Here is a 22,889-nt window from a genome sequence, read left to right on the forward strand (position 1 = left end):
ATTTCTTACTCATTTATGACTGAAAAAAATGTCAAACTTCAGACTTGAAGATGCGTATGGAATGATACAAAGAAATACTGACTTCTCTATTAGGGAATGTGGAAACAAGGGGATAAAATAGTGCAATTGTTCTTATATAGGGTACTTCTTCCATAGAATTTTCGCATTAGAATTTTTTTCAGGGTCATATAACTCTCATATAAAACATGATTTTTTAAAAAATAAAGGTGTTAATTGTATGGAATGTACATAACCGTAAAAATGTATATTCTATACTTATCCTGACTAAAGTGTGCTTATCTAAACTATTACATTTTTCCCAAATTGTAGAGTAGCTGATATACAAGTCAGATACCAGTGATGTATTTTTTAGGCAATTTGATCTTTTAGTGATAGTACTTGGAAAAAGATTTGGTGTTTGAGTTAACAAGAATACAGGCCATTGCCTGGAAATCAAGATGTGAGATGCATTGAATGTGTCTTTGGGGTTTTTTGGTCCTCTTGTTTAGACTGAAGTTACTCCTTTAAGGGAATTAAGGTGGTGGTGTTGCTGTTGTTGCTGCTGCTGTTAAGCCAGCTGCATGTCACCTGCTAGCCAATGATTTCTAAACACATGAGGAATTATGAACTCCTAGCCTCTGTTTAAGCAGAAGGTCTTCCTTTTTGCATACATTCATTTATGCTAAACTATACTTGCTGATCTTTGAAAACGTTGACAGCAGTTCTTGACAGAGGATATTTTTATATGTGGTTTCTAATTCAGAAGCATATTGTAAATCAAATTCAGACCTAAAATTAAGTGCTGTGATGTCTATGCATTTGTTTTAATGTTAGAAAGCACTTATATGTAACCACCTCAAATAACAGTTTGCTTTTAGGTGCTTATCGTCCTTAACTGCAATACTGAGGATGCGTGATAACATTGGGGATGTTACATGACTCTAGAAAACACAGTTTAGTAAATACCTAAACGTTTGCTTTTAGGTCTGCCTGATTCTTCACATCATGCAGAAGCTCAGCTCCTTCAGGACTGAGTTACATGTTTGAGGCAGGAGACACCCATCTCCCAATCCTGGTGTCAGTGAACAGGCTTCCCAGACATCAGCGTTACATAAGCAATGCTAATGAAATCTTTAATGAGTTCTTTTTGTCTGACAGTATAATGGTGTGAAACTTCTGCAGTACTCTTTTGCAGAATAATTTTAAGAATCTAGTACGAAGGATGGCAAATTGGCTTGCTAAGCAAATTTGAATCTGTGAATTACACAATTAAAATGACAATATATCTAATGTGGGTAATACTGTCACAATAAGTAGGTGGGGAGGGGTAAAGATCCATTTTTGTGTGTGATTTGATTCATTTTGGGCTGTCATTGCGAGGATGTAAATAATTTGGTACCCTGCATATGCATGAGTAATCTCAAATTCAGGAATCAGCAATCGTGTGTTCTGAATATCAATGCCAAATGCACCTTGAGTTACAGCTGAAAGTTCTCTGTGCCCCCGAATTTCTTTACTAATAGTAAAAGCTTTTTTAAAAACTGTAACGTCAGTGCCTCCTATGACTGTAAATGCAAACTGACATGTGTGTTCCTTCATTTTCAGGGATCTACTTCAGACATTAACAGAGGATGAACTTCACACACTGGAACGTAACCTCTGCATCTCTCAAGATGTGGATTTTCCTGTCAGAGCAGACCCTGAAGTCCCCTCTGTCATTACACCGGGCATAACTGCGACCTTGCCTGCCCAGCAGCTTTCAGGAAAAGCTGAAAACACGGAGGCTGAGCTGGCTTGTTCTATGCAGTACGATGAACAGGAGCTGGAGCAGCTGAATAGGATGGTACACAGAGTCGGAGATGAAATGTCTTCTCTGCTTTCCCCTCCAAGCATCTGTCAGTCTCCAGCTCACAGACCTACTGTGAGAAATACTTCTAGCACAGAAGCTTCACCAACAAGACACCATCTTGACAATTTAACTGATGAAGAGGACAGAGTGTTTTTCATGGATGACCTAGATGGAGCAGGAGAAGCTCTTGCTGGGTTGGATTCAGTAGGTGATACTTTTGCTTGGGTGAATAACCCTTGCCACGATTCAAAACAGAACCTGCAATATCGAGATGCTTTGTTGTATGAGAACGGCCATCAGGCAGAGGAAACTTTGCTTTTGAAAGATGCTGAAAGTGACTTAAGCAATAATAACAATATTGAAGATAGCAAACAGATGTCTGGCATCTCAGTTCAGAATTCATGCAGCTGTCTAGAAGGTCCAGACTCACAGTTATACCTCAATGGCTGGGATGCATATGCTGATGATGCAGAAATGGCAGAAGTGATAGCTCACAGGACAGGGGGAATGAAAATATCTGCTACAGTAATATTCAACCCTAAATCTCCCTCTAGCTCAGAATCCCCAGTAACAACTCCAGAAGCTGCTATTAGTTGTGTTCCTGGATCTGCTAATCCATTACCAAATGAGGAGGATGAATCCCATAAACTCAGTATAGCTGCCACAAACTGTCTAATTAATTCTTGTGTGTGTTGTGGCAGCTGTGAAGACAGCAGGGAGGACAGTGTTAAAGGTTTGAAGACTAAACATTCTGCAGGAGGTGTTGTAAATGCTTCATACACGTTAGTAAAGTCTAAAGAAATGGACTGTGTAGATAACTTGGACGATTCAGTCCCTGCACAGGAAACGTTAAGACCTGAAACTTCTGCTTTGTTAGCAGAAAGAGACTTTGGCAGAGAAGAGCAAAAACTGCCTGTCTCCTCTAAGTGCCTGGCACATTCCTCAGGTTCACAGGTAGGAGCAGAAAATGACTCACAAGGAGAAGCAGAAAGCATCTCAAATCAGCAGAAGAAGTGGGAGAAGAGAAAACAGCTATGTGAGAAAAAACAGGACAACAATGAAGATACTCATAGTGAAAGGACAGCCAAGGAAGATGTAAAGTCAAGATCTAGTTCAAGGTAAAAGCAACTTGAGGTTTTGGTCGTAACGTGCATGTAGATAATTCCTGTATCCTTGTGTTGATTGATGTATTGTTAATCTTGATTTGAAAGAAAAGAGTGTGTTGCAGGATTAAGGAATTTTTCAATTTAAATTTTTTAATGCAAGTAGCTTTTTATTGGACTTCATCAGCTTTTTTGGAAAACATTCAGAGAACGCTTGAGTTTTAATAATATAATGTCTCTGTATCATTGAAATCAAATACACTAATCTCACCAGTTTAACATAACGAGAAGCGTGTTGCTACTAAACATTACCTGGGTCATTACCTCTGTCGTACTCTGCTGTTTTGCAGGAAAAGTGTGTCTGGCAGATACTAAAAAGTGAACTTCTGCATCAGTGCACGGGATTAAATTGGGATCTAAATATGTTACCTTAGTTTCATTTGAGAGATCTGATCACGTTGCCTGTGGGCACGAGCGTATTTGTGAGTGTCTGAGGCTGAAGGAGCCTAATAGAGTGCAGGAGCAGCTTTTAAACCTATTGGACCATTTCAGCCAAAGCTGATAGAAGAATAGAGGTCATGGATTAAGGTTCTACATAATGACAGTAAGGAGCTAGAGAACACAGAGAGACCATAATAATAGCTGTATTAAAGAAAATGCTATGCTTCAGCTTCACTTTGATTAGACATTAGGGATCCTACACACATCAGTAGGAAAACAGGTTTCATTTTGCTTTGCTACGTAGAGGATAACCTGTTTTGTGGTGAGTAATGTCTTCAGTTCCCTGAAGTATTAATATCATAAAGCAGAGGGAAGAAATTAACTGCAAATGATTGTTGTTTTCTGTATTTCTGTGACAGCTTTCTTCCTTCATGCCTCACAGTGTCAATACGTGGAAATCGTGTGTGTGACGGAAGATCTCTGTTTCTGTGATATGTGTATAGAGTTCAGAATTGCGCAGTGGGGGTAGCTTGAGCCATGAAGCATTACCACAATATAAAGGCTACAGAAATAAGCATTTGTTTAATAACATACCAGTTGAATTATGAAATATTTTACTGGTAGTGGAAATAGAATCAAGAGTTCTTTGGAATGGTGTTTATTCTCCTTAGAGGTAAAACACAACTTACTGTGCACAAAACTTCACTTTTGAGAAGGTCATTTTATCTTCCTCATTATTCTGAGTATTTGAGAACTTAAGCTTGCAAGTATGATCATATTCAAGGCCTTGCAACAGAAATTTAGTGGGCTTCATTTTAAGAAGTAATTCACAAATAACTTTGACATTTCATAATTTTATAACACTTCAAGTGGGATATTGCTTGCAAGTAATTATGTTTAATTATAATGTCCTGATAAATCATACGTTGTTTACAAAGCTCAGACAATTTGCCTGCTAATTTTTTCTTTGGGGATGGTATTAAGTGAAATTTGTGAGAACAAGTCTACAAAATATAATAAAATTATATATATGTATAGATATATAAAAGCTTCTTTTTCAGCCTCCCATGGTTTATGTATGTCATGACCTCCTGTCCAGTCTCTGTTAATATTGTGTAGAAACTTTGTATGAGAATTGTCTGTTTACAGAGTTCTGTAAGTCTGCGTTGCTCTTGTTTGCTCTGGACCTGGCTCTTGGCAGCGGCCCTGAAGGGCTCCAGGGTCCTGCCCGGCCTCTCCAGCTGGTTCTGACTTTACAGATACTATTTCTTCTTAGTGATAAGTGAATCAGAACTACACTCACTCCAGACAGGAGCAAACCATGGATTTGAGCAGTGGCGTAATTATTTTCTGATGGTTTTCCAGTGGCTCCCAGTATTTGATTTTGGATTTTTTTGCCAAGTGGTGTGCTGATGTTTTTTTGAAGTTGTTTACCAAAGCCCCAAATCCTGCTTGTGAGCTCAGAGGCCGTCATTCTGGGTCTCCTGCTAAAATTGTTCTCCCTCTGTTTACCAGTTGAATCTCACCTTGCCGTTCTATTACCTGCTATTCAGATTTAAAGATTCTGTGCAGTTGTTCAGTCTGTTGTTGTTGTTGATATAATAATAATAATAATAATGATAATAATAATAATAGTTTTGCACTGGTAGCAACCTTTCAGACCTCATTGCTCTCCCCATTTTTGCAGGTGGCACCTAAAAACAAAACCCTCAGGGTCCTAAAGAACTTTAGCGGTGACATCCTGCTCTTCTGATGAGTGGTTGTTTAACAGCTCCTCCTTATTTATGGTTAAGAATTGTTTATCCCTTTTGAACTCCTTCCTCCTATACTACAGCTCCTTTCTTTTTCTTAAAAGGCTTTAGCGAGGTCTTTAGACAGAAGCTGTTTGGAAATCCGGAGGCTGCCAGCTGAATCACCGTTCTTTGCGAGCTTCTTGATTCCCTCAGAGAGCTCCCAAGAGGTTCCCTCTGCAGCAACCAGGTTATTTCTTCCCTGGCAGACCTTCCCATTATTGTCTACCTATTTTAGCTTTTGATAGATTCTGTTACGTTGCTTGGTAGGAACATCAGGCTCACAGAACTAGAGCTGTTTGCATCCCCTTGGAGTCCTTTTTCTCTTTAGATCGCCACCTTTAAACTCCAGGCATCAAGGAAGTATTAAATGAGAGGTTAATAATTCATCTGATTCATTCTTGAGTTCTCCTAAAACTCTTGAGTGAATATGTTTGAACATTTTGTTCACAAGTTAGTGGGTTTTGTCTGTTTTCACTATAGCCTCTTCCACAGTTACTATGTCAATTACATGTAATTCTCTATATTTGTTATTGATTGGCAAATATTCCATTTTTGCAGAAGTGGAGAAATAGGGATGGAGGTATTTTGATACTGGATTGTTGCTCCTTTATTTGGAAATGTTCTCATATTAACTCCTTCAGTATGTTCTGCGACACAGAGATGCTCGGGGTCTACTGAGGACTGCATTTAAAAATTATATGTGCGTAGATCCTTAGTTTTCTCATATATCTAAATATAGATTTGGTTTTTGCCTCTGAATCACTAGTCATGTTATCAGTAAAAGAGATAATCCAGTTACAAAACAGAACTTTGTGGACCTTTTCTTACTCATGCTGCCTGGGCGGTGACTAATCATTGCTTTTCAATGATATTTTTAAATTTGAAGATCACATTAGGCTTCTGTGACTGCTCCCTATTACATGCTTGTGAATGCCAACTTAACTGTAGGGGAAATGTTGGAGACAGTAGATTATTTTCAGAATGATGGACCCATTAGCTAGAACAATAAGCAATCTAATATATGTGGAATAGCTGCAGGATATGCTCATTCATCAAATCTATAAATGTATTTACGTTCTAGTTAGTGTATGTCACCAACTAAGTGGGGAAAATTTTCTTTCCCCTGTGTGAATCAAACAGCTGTCAAATGTGTACGTTATGACACAACCTGTTTCTTAGTAGATCAGTTCTTATACTATGCAATATGACATTATTTATAGGTATCATTTCAATGATCCAATCAGGTTTACTGTAATTAATCCGTTCAGTCTGTAAGAGCTGGGATTTCAGGCTTCTGAACATTCAGTGGAGTTTAAAATACAGATTAAGTGCTTTTCTACTTATGGTTTAGGTATTAACATCAACCAATGTCTTTCTCCATTATTTGCATTGAAGCATCTCAAAAGTACCAAAGGCACCAGGAGTCCTGGTCATTAACAAGATGCAAATGTGAGAAGAGCACCAGCAAGACTACAGTCAGTACTGGATCTGCTGTAGGGACGGTGTGATAAGTAAAGGCTGTCATGTAACAAAACCAGCTGTTAAACGGGGGAAATAATATAAGAATAGTGCAGAAGGTGAAAAACTATGACAAAGCAGCATTTGGTGTTCTGGGGGTAAAACAGGACGTAACACCAAACCCAAGCTTTAGATCTGTATCTAGTAATCCCTCTTTTTTAACTGGAAGCAAGTTATACAGATTTTTTTAAACGCTCATTATGTCATAGTATTCTGCTGGCTTTTTCCAAAGAGAAAATTACAGAGCGACGCTCATGTTTATTTTGGTGTTTTGGAAATACTTGGCTTTCTGTGCTTTCCAGAGTTGAAGAGTCCTTGTAAAACTACTAGTTATCCTGCATGTTTTATGGAGCTTGACAGCTTGTTTTGTGTTGTCACGCAACGTTCGTGTTTGCAGGTTTAATCTTAAATACCTGGTTCTGTTGGATGTTTGTTTACCTACACACCGACCTTAAAAGAGTTCTGATATAAAAAAGGATTCGTAAGCGTAGTTCCTCTCTGCTGCAGGTCTGTTATGTCTAGCTTAAATTATACTTATTTTTCTTTGCCATTTTCCTTGATCTATTTAGTTAGTGTACTATTGCTGAAGCCTTTCAGAACGTACCTGAGAACTGGCAAAAAACTGAAACTGATAGTGAGGAGAACTTCTTATCTTCACACTTTTGCAAGCTCTGGCTGTGGCCATCGCCTGTTAGATGCTGGTGCTGTTTGCGTTTATTTGTGGGGGCTTAAAATATAGAACATTTTGCCATATGCCTTTGCAGTGTAAGGAGGAGGAATGAGGCATCCTTGGAGAAGGATGTTTTGCTGTTTGTTGATCTATATAGCAATTCTAGAATACGATGAATAATTTATTCTCTTCCAGCTTGGTATTCAAGTTGTCCCATTTCTTAGTGTTGCAATTCTGTAGTCTAAAATTGTATATATTGTAATATACTTAAAATTTTATTTCTTCAGCATATTAAAATGACTTTGTAAAAATGTGAACACCTGTTCTATGCAGTTGGTTTCTAATTTTGATTTTTCTGCCTGTATTTTATTTTGTTCACTCCTTAGCAACATGTGATGTGTGCACGTTTTCAGTACAGCAACTCTTAGGATAAATCATTCCACCTTTATAAATGCATAGAAAAAAGCCGTTGTGTTTTGGGGATGGTTACCATTTACGTTAAAAAACAACAACAACCGACAACAAAATAACCACACAAATTATCTTTCTAGCTTGTCTTTTGCTTTGTAGCATTTGATTCTACAAATGCTCCTTTATCAAAACTAGATTAATTGATATGCAAGGCAGATTAACTTGATTCAATGTCTTAAATGCATGTTTTCCCTATCATATTCCCATCACAGTAAGACTTAAGAAAATTCTGTGTCTACGTGACAAAGTTGCCTTTTCCATAAAAAATTAAGGACAGCTTTGCATGTTCACGTGAACAAAAAAGTGTCTGCTTAGTGTATATTCACTGGCTATTCAGGAGTAAGAAAACTTCTCATCAAGAAGGAACTGGTAGTTGATTTAGAACAAAAAATTATCATTTCAGCTGCAAAACTTCCCTTGAGCCGTCCTTTGACTGACTGCTGATTGAAATACCTCTGTTCCCTGGCTGGTATTCTGTTTCTTTGTGCAACTGGCCAAATTCAGATTCAATATAAATGATCTTTTTTTTCAATCCCTCCTCCCCTTCTCCTTTTTAACAACACAAGTCTCAAATTAAAAGTGGCAGAGTTTGACCTTGGCTGTTGAACACTGATTTTGTGCGGTATCTCGTCACGTGGCTGCTGTTATGAAGCCTTAGTGTGCAAATAAAAGGTGTCAGTGGTTTATTTCAGCTTCTTTTACTAGGCCCATATATCAAATGCAGCAACGGTGAACTGTATTAACTCTTAACATGCAGATTCCTGAAATGAGTCTAGTAGGTAAAACAAGAGTTCTACAAACCACTTATTTGAGTGGATTTGGTGTAGCTGACACATGAGGCTTTGGAGTGAACTCTCATGTTGTGAGATAGGAAAGATCTGACCAATTAACTAATGCAACACGGGATGTAATTGTAACTCACGTAATAACGTTAATGGAGAAACCATCCCCTGAAACAACCAGAGGTTTAATTAAATGTGAGAGGCTGGAAGCACATTCCAGTAGAGAAGAGCACACAAACCAGGATGAAAGTGACTTTCAGTTTGGTTTTTACTTAGTTACAAACTATGGTTCGCTAGTTTGGTCTGCCCGTATTCCATGAAAAGAGGCAACCACGTCACCCAATGGCACTTGCTCTGTTGCCTCAAATCTTTATTCTATATTTTTATCAAAAGTGCTGAAGGATTCTATTTTGATGAGCATGGATGCTGGTTTTATCCTGTGCTAGAATGTAATTTTTAAAATAGCACCGTAGGTGTTGAAGACTTCACAAATGAAACAAACTTTTGCCACCTTACACAGTTCTAAAAGTCCTGTGAATCCTGGTCCAACACGGCATTAATTTCAGATGAACATGGGATGCGGTGAAGTTCGGGTCACCCGTGGGCTGGTATGGCAAGAGTTAGCTGTGTCAGGTACAGAGCATGTCTGTATGCACATACCTTCTCCTCTCATAATTGTGCTAATGAACATGCGTGCTGAGCTACCATCAGCTGATAAGAGGAACCGTGAGATGGGAAAAGCAGGTCAATTCACCTCAGGATCTACCAGCATCTTAGAAAAGCTGAGCAAGTCTTCAGGCAGACACTAATGAGAAGAAAATTCTGCAAACAGGTATCCTGAGAAGGGATGCAGTGAGTATGTCAGGTGTCTTATTTTGTTTGTGGGTTTTTTGTTTTTCTTTAAAGCTATTTATTATAGTACTGAGAAGGTATAAAACAGAGTTATCTTTATTGGATTCCCATTTCTTGGTACTAAATAAACACAGAATTTCTTATCTGAAGAGTTACAGCCTGAATATGATCCAGAAATAAACACTGTAAATAATAAATATTATTTCTGGTGCAAAAATTCAATCTGTGTTGGTACACAAGTGAGAAAAATGTTTGCACATTGTAATTGCCTAAAGACACATCCTTTATTACAACAAACCTCTGAGAGCGTGATTTGTGTCAAGTGTGTCCAAACAGTTTGTGTTGCCAAGTGCTGACCGAGCAGATGGAGATCTAATATCTGATCCTGAAATCAGTGGAGGGCTCAGCATGCCAGGTTTGTGCACCGAGTAGTGGACAAGGAAGGCATTTGTGAAGCAGTTTAGAATGGCAAATGGTGTGAAGACAAGGCTTGAAAAGAGATAGTGGAGCTGATGAGAAGAAATTCTCTTGATAGCAACTGGCTAGAGGTGAGAGAGTTCAATGGAGGGGATGATAAGTCTGGAGAAGAGGTACAAGGTATGGTCAGAGAACGTGTGAAGATGAAAATAAAGATAGCATTGAGAGCTTTCACAATGTAGGCTGGTTGTGGGCCGTCATGTTCAGTTTACTCATCAGATTTACTTATCATCAAGGTCGAGCACTTTGTGCAGCCTTTATCAGTGTAGAAGGCTTGGGCTGTGCACTCCACAGGTTAGAAAGTAATTTCATGACTTGGGACAGTGTTGACAGTAAATATCCACTCTTAATAGAGAGATGATATTTGGGGTGGTAGTTTGGTTTATGTTTTAGCCTAGAGCGTTTAACTGCCCCCTAAGATAGGAGAAATTTCAGTGAGAGAAAAAAAAAGGTGCTGAGTTTGCTACTTGTCCTTGTTTCCTGGTTCTGCTGTTCAGAGATTACTTTCTTCTGAACAATAAATTTAATCTTTGCAAGACAGCTTCTCCTGCTCAATCACACTGTGAAATCGCATGCTAATGGTTTTTAATATCATTTAGCTGCCATAAAACAGGTACTACAAGTACATTTTAGTGGCATGACCATATTGTAAGATTGGATGGGTAAAGGTGATGAGCTATAAAAGAGGAAGCCTTTGTTTAAATGCATATATCTCTTCATAATGAGCAGAATTAGCAAGGGAAATTATATAAAAGGAATCAAAGTTAAATAGATTTTTGTTCAAGTCTGATAAAAATATTTTCCAATTGTGACTGCTCTCCTTCCATTGGAACCATAGTGCACTTGGGATTTATTTCCACATTGGCAGTCAGAAATGAGGAACATGAAGGGATACATTTTCCAAGAGATTAGTGGGAGGTAGGCAAACAAATCCTGTTATTTCTTAGTGGGATTAGAGCACATACTTTCCATACGCTGCTTTGAAGAATTCCCCTTAAGCATTCTTCCAGACTGCTAGCTGCAAAAATACCTACAATAGTAAATTTGGTACAAGAAAATAATTTGGAATGTAGCTGGTTTGAATATGTACCTTGCACACGCCTACAAATCAAAAGAACATTAAAAAATCTGCTAGTAATTGTGGAGAAGTAAGGTAAAATAAGCCTGACCTATATAATTACATCTCTTTTAACTGAAGATATTTCATAGGTTTCTCTCTACATTGTCCAAAGATTTCTGTTGACTGAACATTTGAGCTCAGCAGGCTCGAATGACTCTTCTGCACTGCCTGGAGCCAACACAGCTTGGATACCTCTGCTCAAGATTGCATGTTTTCTTATCTAGTATAATTTAATTTTTTTCAGCTTGTGGAATTTCCTGCGGTTGAGCAGTGAATTGTTACTGAAAAAAAAAATTAGTCTTTCAAAGATAGTTCTATAGTTGGCCCCTCAGTTCAGGAAAGACATTGAAGTGCTGGAGCGAGTCCAGAGAAGAGCAACACGACTGGTGAAGGGACTTGAACACAAGACCTATGGGGAGAGGCTGAGGGAGCTGGGTTTGTTTAGTCTGGAGAAGAGGAGGCTTAGAGGTGAGCTCATCACTCTCTAGAACTACCTGAAGGGAAGTTCTAGCCAGGTGGGATTGGTCTCTTCTCCCAGGCAGTCAGCAATAGGACAAGGGGGCATGGGCTTCAACTCTGCCAGGGGAAATTTAGGCTGGATATTAAAAGAAATTCTTTCCAGAGAGAGTGGTCAGGCATTGGAATGGCTGCCCAGGGAGGTGCTGGACTCACCGTCCCTGGAGATTTTAAACAGACTGGAGATGGCACTTAGTGCCATGATCTAGTAAACGGACTGGAGTTGGACCAGGGGTTGGACTCGATGATCTCTGAGGTCTTTTCCAACCCGGTCGATTCTGTGATTCTGTATGATAGTCCTCATGAAACTTTTTAATCTTTTAATGCTATTTATGTTGATAATATGATGTAAGATGTAAAACAAAGCATTATTTAAAAGCTTTTCATTAGCCCGGGGATGCCAGATACAAGTTGTGTACCATTCATTTAAATTGTTCATATCCTTTTACTTAGTAGCCAGTGGATGTCCCCTAATGAAGCGCTGACAGTTTGCCATGGGACTGCTCCTTCCTGCTCACCTGGTGGTTTAAAGCACAAAATTAGGGGTGCATATAAGGCAGTTATAGGGACTGAGCAAATTTAGGGATATAGGTGTATTTTCATCTCCGCTAAAGACTCAGCTTTCTGCCTCCTCATAGGCTTTTTCCTTCCCTTTGGGAGGAAACTTGGATCAAACTTGTCACGATATTTCAGAAAGTTTTGCAGCTAATTGTTTAGGTTGTTTTAGCCTGAAACATGCAGTGACTCTGTGAACTTTCTGGTTTGTTATATTTCTGCTATAACATGAAACCACACTTGGCAGCATGGGTACACTGTTCCTTCTATGCATTATGAAAATGTAAGATCCTTGGTTCCTTCCTGAATGTTGTATCTGTATGGGCATGAATTAAATTGAAGATTTTTGTAAGATGTGCACCCACTGAATTTGCAAAACTGTCTGTCCTGTCGTGAGGAAAGCAGAATAGGTTTGTATCATTTTCTCAAGAGCAAAAACTGCCAGTTGACTCTTATTCCTGTATAATCCATGAGAAGCCATTAGTTATCACAGTGCTCTGTTTTTCACCCTTGTTTGCTTCAGCAGTTCATTTTGTTTCTGTATGTTTTTTCAGTTCTCAGGATGGCTTACGTGATTCCCCCCTCAGCTCCATCTCCAGCAGTGACTATGAGAGTGTTTCTGTCACTACATGTAGTGTCTCCAGCATATACGCTCTGAGGTAATAACATCGCTTCGCAGTCAGATTTGACAAATGATATTGGGTTATGCTTGGTTAAAATTTTTCATTTAATTAAGCATCAAGTGACAGCAACACTTCTGAGGATTCTTCCTTCCCAACAAACAGCAGGTGCTTTTTTCTTCTTCTCACAGTTTTCTTCAGTGCTGGGGCAACTGAGAGGCAACTAATTATGGGAAAGTTTTAATGCATACAGCAATGAATTATGTATGTCAATGATCTCTAATTTATTTGTCCATAGAGCATTTCTTAGGAGAGGCTTCAGGTTTTAGCTTGAAAAGTATCAAAAGTTTGTCTTAGATGTGTCTTGGCTTTCTAGAAAACCTATTTTTTCCATTCTGTTTCACCTAGTAAAATGAGGAGAGCATTCCAGTTAACAATAATTTCACTTCCATAGTGTTGTTGGCCAAAATTGGTAAGAATGCTGGTTTATATAGTCACCTTCTGAAATTCTATGAGTGTTAACTTCAATTAGTTTTGTTCAGAGCACTTAAAGAGAATAATAGAGGAATTAAGTTTAGGGCAGAAAAAACGTAACTAAAGCAGAAATATGAGTTGTTTGCATGACATATGTATGTGATGTATTGCATACATTGCATGCAGTAACATTTCTACTCTGATTTTGTCAGATGAAAATACCACTAGTTCAGTTGAGGTAGATCTTCTTCCACCGCTTCTTGTCCTCCCTTTTTTATCCATTTATCTCTACCCAGCACTTCATTTGAACTTCAGAAATTCCAAATTTTATCTAGGTTTGGGGACAGAAAGAGGGAGTAAACTGTCTTTTCTAATAACGATAGAGGAAATAGTACATATAATATATTTTTTTAAATGTGCCCATCTTTAGGCTCAGTTTTTTTAGAATTTAATATTTTTAAGAAAAGAGCAGAAAAATGCAACAAAAACTGTCTTTCAGGGGTTTAATTTGGAAATACATTTCCTTTTGACTGTTCTTCAAACAGAACCCAATTTACCTGTGTGCAGTGGTTGCCCTCTTTTAAATACTGTCTACATCCAAGACTGTTTCACACAGGCCTGGCTGAATGGACAGTAGAAGTAACTTCAGTTATTCTTCAGCAAATAGGCCATTTCAGTGTACTTAATATTTTACTTTTTTTTTCATTAACAATAATTACAAATTTGCAATATTTTCTGAAAAATAATTAGCCTAACAAAATTCCCGAAGTGCATTTATTTGGCGTTTCAACCTCCCGTGAGTCGTAATCAATTCCTTGGTGCTGTTAGATAACAAATACTGAGGCTGAATTTCCTCTTGTCAGACTGCAGAGTGTTTTGGAAATTCTGCTCTGGTAGCAAATCCAGTTTAGCCAGAACAGCACAGAGTGGTGAATGAACTACTGGTGTCTTAGACAGCACAGACTGAATGGATTTTAAACAATGAAGTATTGTATATATGGAATTATATGTATGTACACATTTGTTTTCCAAATGGAGAACCAGGAAGAAAATTCCCAATTGTTGGATCCCAAAGTGCTGTTCAATCCATGGGTTGTTGATGCCATTTTCATCTTTATTGGTAGCAAAAAGCTGTAAGGACTGTGGGAACCATTTGGGACCCGTTAAAGAAGGCGGTTTCAAATCAGCCTGTGATTTGCTGCCTTAAACTTTTTCTATCATCAACCGGTGCTGTATAATTTTTTGAGCTATATTCATCCCACCTAATTTTAGGCACCAAACTGATATACTTAAATTAGTTTTGCTGCTGTAGGTTCCCTGTTTAGTCAATGGAGAAAAGTGGTAACCTCGATTAAGCGTGTAATTTGTTGAAATGCATCTGGCCATAGATTTTCCTTCTGAAATCAGAACTGTGATTGCATACTTTGATTACTGACTGTGCACACACAGTAATTTGAAAAACATTTTAAAACCTTGCTGAAGATTTCTAGAGCACAAATCAGAAAAAAGGTATAGAGGGCTTCTCAAATGGTTTTGCTAAGGAGAAGCTGATTATTTCATTGGCACCTGATCTGTGTAGAAGGTTCCTCCTCTAGTCCCAGAGCTCTGATGGTTGAGAAATTTAATGTTCAGCTCAGTTCGGACGATGATATTTTGCAAAATGTTCTTTAAGCAGTATCTAGACATGAGGTGCCCATATCAGTAGTGAATTTTCTCAGCAGTGAATAAATGTATTCCCTGTATTTCAGAAGGTTTCAGAGAAACTGTGGTTTTATGCAGAATTTTTTTGTACCATCAATGTGACCATGCAATAATACTGCTGACTTCAGTGAAAATGAGATGCTTATAACTACAGCAGGGAAGTGGCAATTGGTCCATTGTTTGTATTATAATAGCTCCAGGAAACAATCCACCAGTTTATCCTTTTTAATGGCTTATTTTTTGTAAATGTCATTTTTAGAGCCATTTTTAATATAACTTACTCAGTTGTAAATAGTCCGCTAATAAAAACACACTGCTGGAATCTTACCCGTTTCCTTGTTGGAAGTAGTCAAGTCAGTAGCTTCTAAAAATAAACTATTTGCAGGAGTTTGTCCGTCAGCTTTCAATATGCATTAGAATTGTTGGGCAAGACGCTGAGAGAGCCATTAATTTGAGTGGAAACCTGAGTTAAGGCTATTCAAAAGCTAACAGAATGAGATGACTTTATGCTGAAAGCCAAGAATGAACTTAAATTCTCTGAAAGACCGGAGCTGGAAAATGCCAAGAAAAGCATTGTTTTGGGAATGATGAGGGAAAAAAAGTGAAACAACAGGAGAGTAAGGTAGTTGATTTTAAGCCAATGGAGTTTTTGGAGTAAGGCAGGGCAAGGGAAGCTTGAATACAGATTCATCAGTGTTTCTTCATTTGCCTGCCTAAAGTACATGCTAAAGCCTACTTCTTCATTTAAAGCCTATGATGACCCAATAAATGACAACTTTAAATACAGGTAATAACTTTTAAACTAACCTTAATGATACAAGACATGCCTTCTCTGGTCAGCAATCACTTTTTTTAAGATATGTCATTGTAGCTTAAATATTGGTGTTTTGGGGTATTTTTTTCTACAGTTTTAGGCATTTACAAAAACCAGTGGTAAAGTTTTAGTCTGTTACCTCCTTTCGCAGACCATAGATACCTAATGTGTCGTGTGACTCAGGCCTCTGCCCAAACAGCAAGACTGCTAGCAATTACAGTGGGATATTTATCTGGCTTTTTCTGTTGGAATATCTGTATTTGTGTACATGTGGGCAGAGCCCAAGGTCGTTGGCTTGCTGGATGTAGTTGAAGGCTATCACTTTATGTATTTTGAGTATATCCTTGTTAGTGTAAACACACGTGAAACAAGGTGGGGAAGATTATCATAATGTATGAGTGAGAGAGATGAAATTTTGATGACCTGTTTCAGAAGCAGAGGCTGCTTTGCAGGAGACTGAAGCAACCTTGCCAGTCAGTTTGCAGAACCACAGAACAGCCCAGATTGAAAGGAACCTTGAAAGATCATCTGGTCCAACCTGTCATGGGAAAGGGAGCCTAGATGAGATCAAGCACCCTGTCCAGCTGCATCTTGAAAACCTGCAGTGATGAGGAATCCACCACATCCCTGGGGAGGTTGTTCCAGTGATTCGTTGTTCTCACTGTAAAAAAATGATTATGTTGAGATAAAACCTTTCCCGGTGCAGTTTGCACCCATTGCCCCTTATTTTCTCCACACGGCTCCTTGTGAAGAGAGCCTCCATCCTCTTTGTAGCTGCCCTTGAGGTACTGGAATACTATGATAAGGTCCCATCCAAGCCTTTTCTTCTCCAGGAAGAAAAGACCTAAGTTCTTCAGTCTTTCTTCATATGGCAGGTTCTCTAGCCTTGGATCATGTTCATGGCCCTCCTTTGGGCCTTCTCCAGTTTGTCTGCATCTTTCTTGACTTGTGGGGACCAGAACTGGACACAGTACTCCAGGTGTGGCCTGACAAGCGCTTGGTAGAGTAGGATGATCACATCTCTTCTCTCTGCTAGTAATGTCCCCGTGGATGCAGCCCAGGATCCAGTTTGGCTTCGTTGCTGCAAGGGTGTGCTGCTAACTCCTGCTCAGCTCGGTGTCCACCAGGGCCCCCAGGTCCCTTTCAGCTTTGATTCTGCCAATCCCAGTGCAGGACCTTGCACTTGTCTCTGTTAAACCCCACACTGATTCTGCTGGCCCACTCTTCCAGTCTGCCCAGGTCACTGGGTAAGGTGACCTTCTCTTCCGATGTGCCCACCTCACCACCTGCTGCCGTGTCATTAGCAGCCTTGGTGATGGTGCTCTCAATCCCATTGTCCAGATCATTTCTGAAGATGTTCTACAGTGTGAGGCCCATTGTCAATCCCTGGAGGATCCCATCTGTGACAGGCTGCCAGCCTGAGCAGCAGGCACTGATCACCACCCTTGGAGTGGAGCCTGGAGGCCAGTTTCTTGCCCATCTCGCAGACCAAGCCAAGTTCTTCTGGGTGACTGGTTTGCTACAAAGCCAGGTTTTGCTCTGGGTTTTGCCATCACTAGACTTGAGCACCTCAAAGAGTATGCAAGAAGGAAAAATAACTTGGACTGTGAATTATAGTAGGAGAATTCAGATCTTTTGTCTCACGGTCTGCAGCTACCCACTCATCTGTGCTATTAAAGCCACAGCACAGAGTACATGCCCACAAGTTTTAATAAAGCGATCGTAACTACCCCGAGGATCTTGTAGATGACAGTTTCGAGGACAACAAATGCGTTAGCTACATGTTTTAACTGATGTGTCACGCTCTGCTTGATCAGCCATGTCTCCAGATCTTCTCTCTTGTAGTTTTACTGTGGTTAACCTGGTCAGGTTATACTTGTTTAAGCTGCGCAAAATGACAGATTAATTCTGCGTCAGTGTTTGGTGCTGTCACTCTTGGTTTGATCAGTGCGTTACTGTGGATGTACTTTCCCTTTTTCACTGTAGAGCTTTTCTCTACCGAAAGATGGCTCGTAACGAGAAAAAGGCTGGTGATAATAGCTTTATGTGCTGGAATCATGGAAATAAAGAGCTCAGCGAGAAGAGCTGTGGGAAGAGAAAAGGATTTATACCTTGAGCAAATCAGAATGGCTCTACAATAGGTGCCATTCCTGCCTGATTATTTTGAACTGCAAACTGCCTGTGTGTGTTTTGGGCACCGTGAGGCTGGGCTGTTTCATATAGCTCTGTCACTCAAGCAGCGTGAGGGCAATTAATATGCATATTAATACAGTTATAAACAGGCTGCTCTGTACAGTCTTCTCGCTTTGCTGCTAAATCCCTTGTCCCAACAGCCAGCTGAGCAGTACCAGCAAAACTAAAATGCCGGCGTTGATGAGGTCTGTCAGCTTTTGCTTATGATTTTAGTCAGGGAGACATATGTGACTGAAGCAGATGTCTGTAGCTTTTCACCACCAGGATTCTTCTGGATGTGTTTCATGCCTATCTTGTTCTTCACGCTGCAAGACAAAAAATCCAATCTCCAAATGGTGCGGCATTTTCTAAGCTGTAGCATTCCCTTTTAGGAAATTCCACAAGGTATTTTGGGGTATGTTATATGTGTATCTTTGTCTTCAGTAACAATTAACTGATTTATTTTCTCAAAGAATAACCCAGGCAGTTTGTGTTGAACTACTGTTAACAAGTGCTTTTTACAGTGGGAAGGTGAAAATTCAGTTTGAAGTTTATTGGTCTTTCCCTATTATAATTATAAACGTCATATTTTAGCCATGTTAAAATATCCGATATTGTTGAAGTAAATTAAATATAAAGTATGTTCTTCTCTGTGTAAATCAAGTGAAATAGGACAATATTTTAAGCAGCATGGGCAATAAGTCTGTTCTAGCAGAACTGGTAGACACCTCAAAATTTGGCGTTTGGGGGCTGTGTTCCAGATGCAATATCATCTGGCTGCAGACTGACAGAAGTGATCATAATGGGTTTGTGTTCTAATTTCTACATAGCTCACTTGTAATTTTCATTTTTAGTAATTTGGCCACATTTATAGTCATGTTCATTTTAATGATGTGTAAAAATCTGTTGTGGAATGTCACTTGGTGTTCCCTGCGCTACTAATAGAACAAAAATTACTAGCTCTCAGAAATTACATTTCATTTTACAGATCGTTTTCCAAAAAAAAAAAAACCCCTTAGAATAGCATGTTTGGAAGTTTTGAGATTATGTGTAATTAACTAAAATCACTATGGTAACTGCAGCTTTTGCAGAGTTTTTGGTAATGCCTAAAACCAAGATACGTTGTAAAACCACGGTTATATTGGAGGAAAAGAGAGGGGATTTCTTCATACTGGCAGAAGCATTGAAGGTGAAAAATGAAGAGAAAGCTTTCTTTTCTAATTACAATTTTAAGTCTCCACCTAATACTTTAATTAGCTTTTCTCAGCATTGGCTCCCACGGCTGGATACCGAATTCCTGCGGGATTCTCCTAGACCCCAGAACGCTTTAATGCTTCAGCTGGTTGTTCTGTATTGTTCTTTGAGGGAACTGATGGAGGCGATATGAAAACGTTGTGCTAATAAGTTTCCCTATCCCTCAGAGTTCCTCCTGCTGGAAAACATTTTTCAGTGCTGCTGCTCCGTCTCCATTTCTGCCCCACGCAGGAGTTGCCACTCAGGAGAGTATCTGCTGGAATTGGGTGCTGAATTAATTCACTTTTTACTGCGCGATACAGCAAGTTGCATATCGCTGAGGACACTGCAGAAGAGCTTTATGAAATCACTCTTTGCCCTTCGAAGTATTTGTATCCATCTTCAGGTGTCCCGGTTCTGTCAGTCCTGCATCAGGTTCTGGATAAGGCTTAAAAGCTGGGACTGGTGTTCCCATCCCTGTATCAGAGACCAGAGCTGATATTACATACCATTCCTTTTTAAGTGCTATATTATTTCTGTTTTTCACTTTCTGTTTTTCCAGTTCAGGGTTATTTTTGAAGTTTAAATATTTATGTGCTCTAATCTCATATTATTTGTCCTTTTGCAGTGTGAGTGAATGTTTGAGAGCTATAAATGCAGGTTCAATTAGAAAAAAGTGTTAGAAAAAAAGGTCATGGTGGAATTGACAACATCTTAGAACCTAAGCAATATTCTAACTTCTAATATTTTCAGTTCTATTTTTTTTCTTGAATTTTACAATATCCTGATCTTGCAGGTTTTATCCCTTTTTTGTTCAATTTTAAGGAAAACAGAAAATGTAGTACCTTGCAAGTATCTGACGTTAAATTTGATGGTTAGTAAGCAGCCCTGTGGATTACTAATGCTCTTAAGTTATTTGTTCATATGCACTCTTATAGAAGTTTTATCTCTAATGACCAAAAAAGCTATTTGGGAGAGAGTACTGTTAAAGCTGATAAATCCTACACTGTCTGTGGTGTTGGGTTTTTTTTGTTAATTCCCATTTGAAATACAGTATCTTTGCATTCACCCAGGCCAGAGCGGTAATGAGTTTGAATGAGCCCGTTGTTGAGGTTGAGTTTCTTATGGTGGATCTATTTAGCAAGATGCAGCTCCAACAGCTGTGGGTTTGGATAAGTCCAATGTGATAAGTACAAGGAGAAGGCTCTGCAGTGTGATGTTGGAAGGGCTGAGGGAGGATCCCAGATGTTCTTCCAGCTGGGTGGGTGGCTGCACAAGATGCCAGGACATTGAGCGCAAGTTCTTGCTGTTTATTTAAAATTCAGTTTTCTTCAGGGCTGGGGAATTTTTCCCAACTGAAGGTATAATTTAGGACATGTGGCTAATCCCATTATTTTCATTACCTGACTTCAGATTGCCTGCCTCAACTGAGGCCAGGTAAGGTAAGAAGGGGCTTCTGCAAATCTTCCCCTACTGTGGAATTCAAATGGCTGACAGCAGATGGGGCTTTTAGCACATGTCCTGACATGTATGGAGCTCATACATGTGATAATGTTGTAGTCTAGTCAAGTCTACTCCTTTTCTGGTGGTGCTTGGTTGGGTTGTTCCTGACAGCGATTTGCATGCTTGTTTCTCAAGAGTTCTGAAGCCTTGGGAACACTTTATGGGTTTGATCTGTTTCCCTCTCTAGAATTTTCTCTTAAAATAGAGACAAAATACATGAAGGATTGCATTTAAAAACCCTTTTGACATAATAAAATATTAGGGTTAAAAAGTCAAGAAATAAAGTTCTGAATTGAAGCATTATTTGGTCTGCTTTAAATGTAGCTTCTGAGATCATTCCTTAAAATACAGTCCCTACCTAAATAACTATATGCTATTACTCAAATAAGACGACGTGTTCTGGATTGGGTTTAAATGACTCTGAGTGTATAGCCACCCCCCTTCACTTAAAATAATTCTAAGAAACCATTAATGCTAATTTTCTTCCCAACCATATAAAAACCAGTACATGTTAGAGACCAGAGATTGGAACCTGCTGTTCATTGTGTTCCTTGTGAGAGTATCCAAAAAGAAACACCAGAGGTTCTGCAAAAAGCAGAATGGGAAGTAGTAATTATATTTTTTTAGTGCCATGGAGTCATACAAACCAAACCTCTCTCATTTTCCTCTCACTTTTCTCATGTATGCAACCTTTGTCTTTCCCCAACTACTGTCTGATAGTTTAGCTGGCCTTTGGAACAGTTATTTATTCTTTTTTTCAAATGGGAACCCAGAGTTCACTATAGCCTGATGAACTATAAAAGTAGCAGTAATAGCTTGGGAAAGACAGGTTGACAGGTTAGTGGTGGGGTTTCCAGCTACAGCCTCCACAAGTATCAGTGGGATCAATGTAGCTTTAGAAATTGTGAGCAGACAGTAACACTGATTTGCCTGCAAAAGTTTTGGGGCTTGGTTTTGGTTTTTGTGGGGTTTTTTTGTTGTTGTTGGTTCCTTGGGTTTTTTTTGTTTGTTTGGCGTTTTTTTTAATTATTTAAGTTGAAAAGATTGAGATGGAAGAGAAAAAACCTTAAATATCGTAGAATGGGTAAAAAGTACATGTTACACATATTGTACACAGAGCATAAGGTGGCCATTGTGCTAAATTCTGTATGGACAAAAATGAGTGCCAGGGAACTCATTATATTGTTTTTTTAAAAAAATATTTTACAATCAAGAATATTCAAAACAGATATATATATTATGGAAATTTAGGTACACGATACAGCTATGTATGTATATATCTTAGTTATTCAAAACGTGGCATTTTGAGTAACAGGTGAGAGAGATTCATTAAGGCCAACTAGTGCAAATGAACTGATGTTTAAGGAACTGCATTGTGTAATGCTTTGTGGACAGTCTGTCATAATTCTTTTATGAACCATCACTGGTATTTAAGAATTGCCCTACTGTCCCTTTGTAAAAACTTTCAGCCTGGTTTATAGTTGCAGTGTCCTTTTGTGACATAGGAATGTGTGAAATCATAGAAAACCTTTTGCAAAGTTGTTACTCTAGAAGGCATCTCACCTGCTTCCATATGGCACGGATGAAACTTTGCTGAAGAGCAGCTCTGTCTCAAGATTTATCACACTCATTTTGCCAAGCGGGTAAACCTCTACATCAGAATAGTACCATTGAATACACGGATTTTTAATTCACTGTGAAGTGGATTTATAATACAAGCTTTGAATTCCCACTGCAGCGGGAAGTGTTACCTCTTTTGTTGTGAATAGTTTGCTGGAGGTTTTGAGCAAGTGAATAGTCATCGCTGGTGTCACAGGTGTTAGTATAACACAAATGGTGTAGGGGTAGGCGCTGAATTATGTGTTAACACTTTTCCAATAAACATTTGTAGTATTGTTCATAGAACTTCTAAGCATTTTGCTTTTAGACTTCTGTGGAATGAGTTTTTCTTGCCGGAACCTGAGCCCTCTCACTTTAATGGCACCATTGACAATCTTTGGAAATCTGTGCCTGAAAATTAGCTGTAATCAGACTTTGCCTGTAATTGGAGACTTAGAGGGTGATCTTACTTTCCAATTATATTTGGTGACACTGCATCCTTTATAGTAGAATAGATATGTTGGGGTTACTCCTTTGCAAATAGTGGCCACTTTTGATCTAAGGTTTCTAAAAAGAAATAAAACCAAACCACTTTTTAAAAAAGGTTTTGCTATTCTTTTGAAAAC

General features: G+C 38.9%; 1 protein-coding gene across 1 annotated transcript in view; it reads left to right on the top strand.

Moving 5' to 3' along the window:
* Positions 1–22,889, top strand: part of ZFYVE28 (zinc finger FYVE-type containing 28) — a 160,916-nt gene that overhangs the window by 117,642 nt on the left and 20,385 nt on the right. The window contains exons 8-9 of the mRNA XM_080343614.1: positions 1,606–2,967; positions 12,702–12,806. Of these exons, the coding sequence (XP_080199740.1) occupies positions 1,606–2,967; positions 12,702–12,806 (1,467 nt within the window). The remainder of the gene's footprint in view (positions 1–1,605; positions 2,968–12,701; positions 12,807–22,889) is intronic.

Source organism: Nesoenas mayeri, assembly GCF_963082525.1.
Source record: "Nesoenas mayeri genome assembly, chromosome: 4".
Taxonomy (NCBI): Eukaryota; Metazoa; Chordata; class Aves; order Columbiformes; family Columbidae; genus Nesoenas; species Nesoenas mayeri.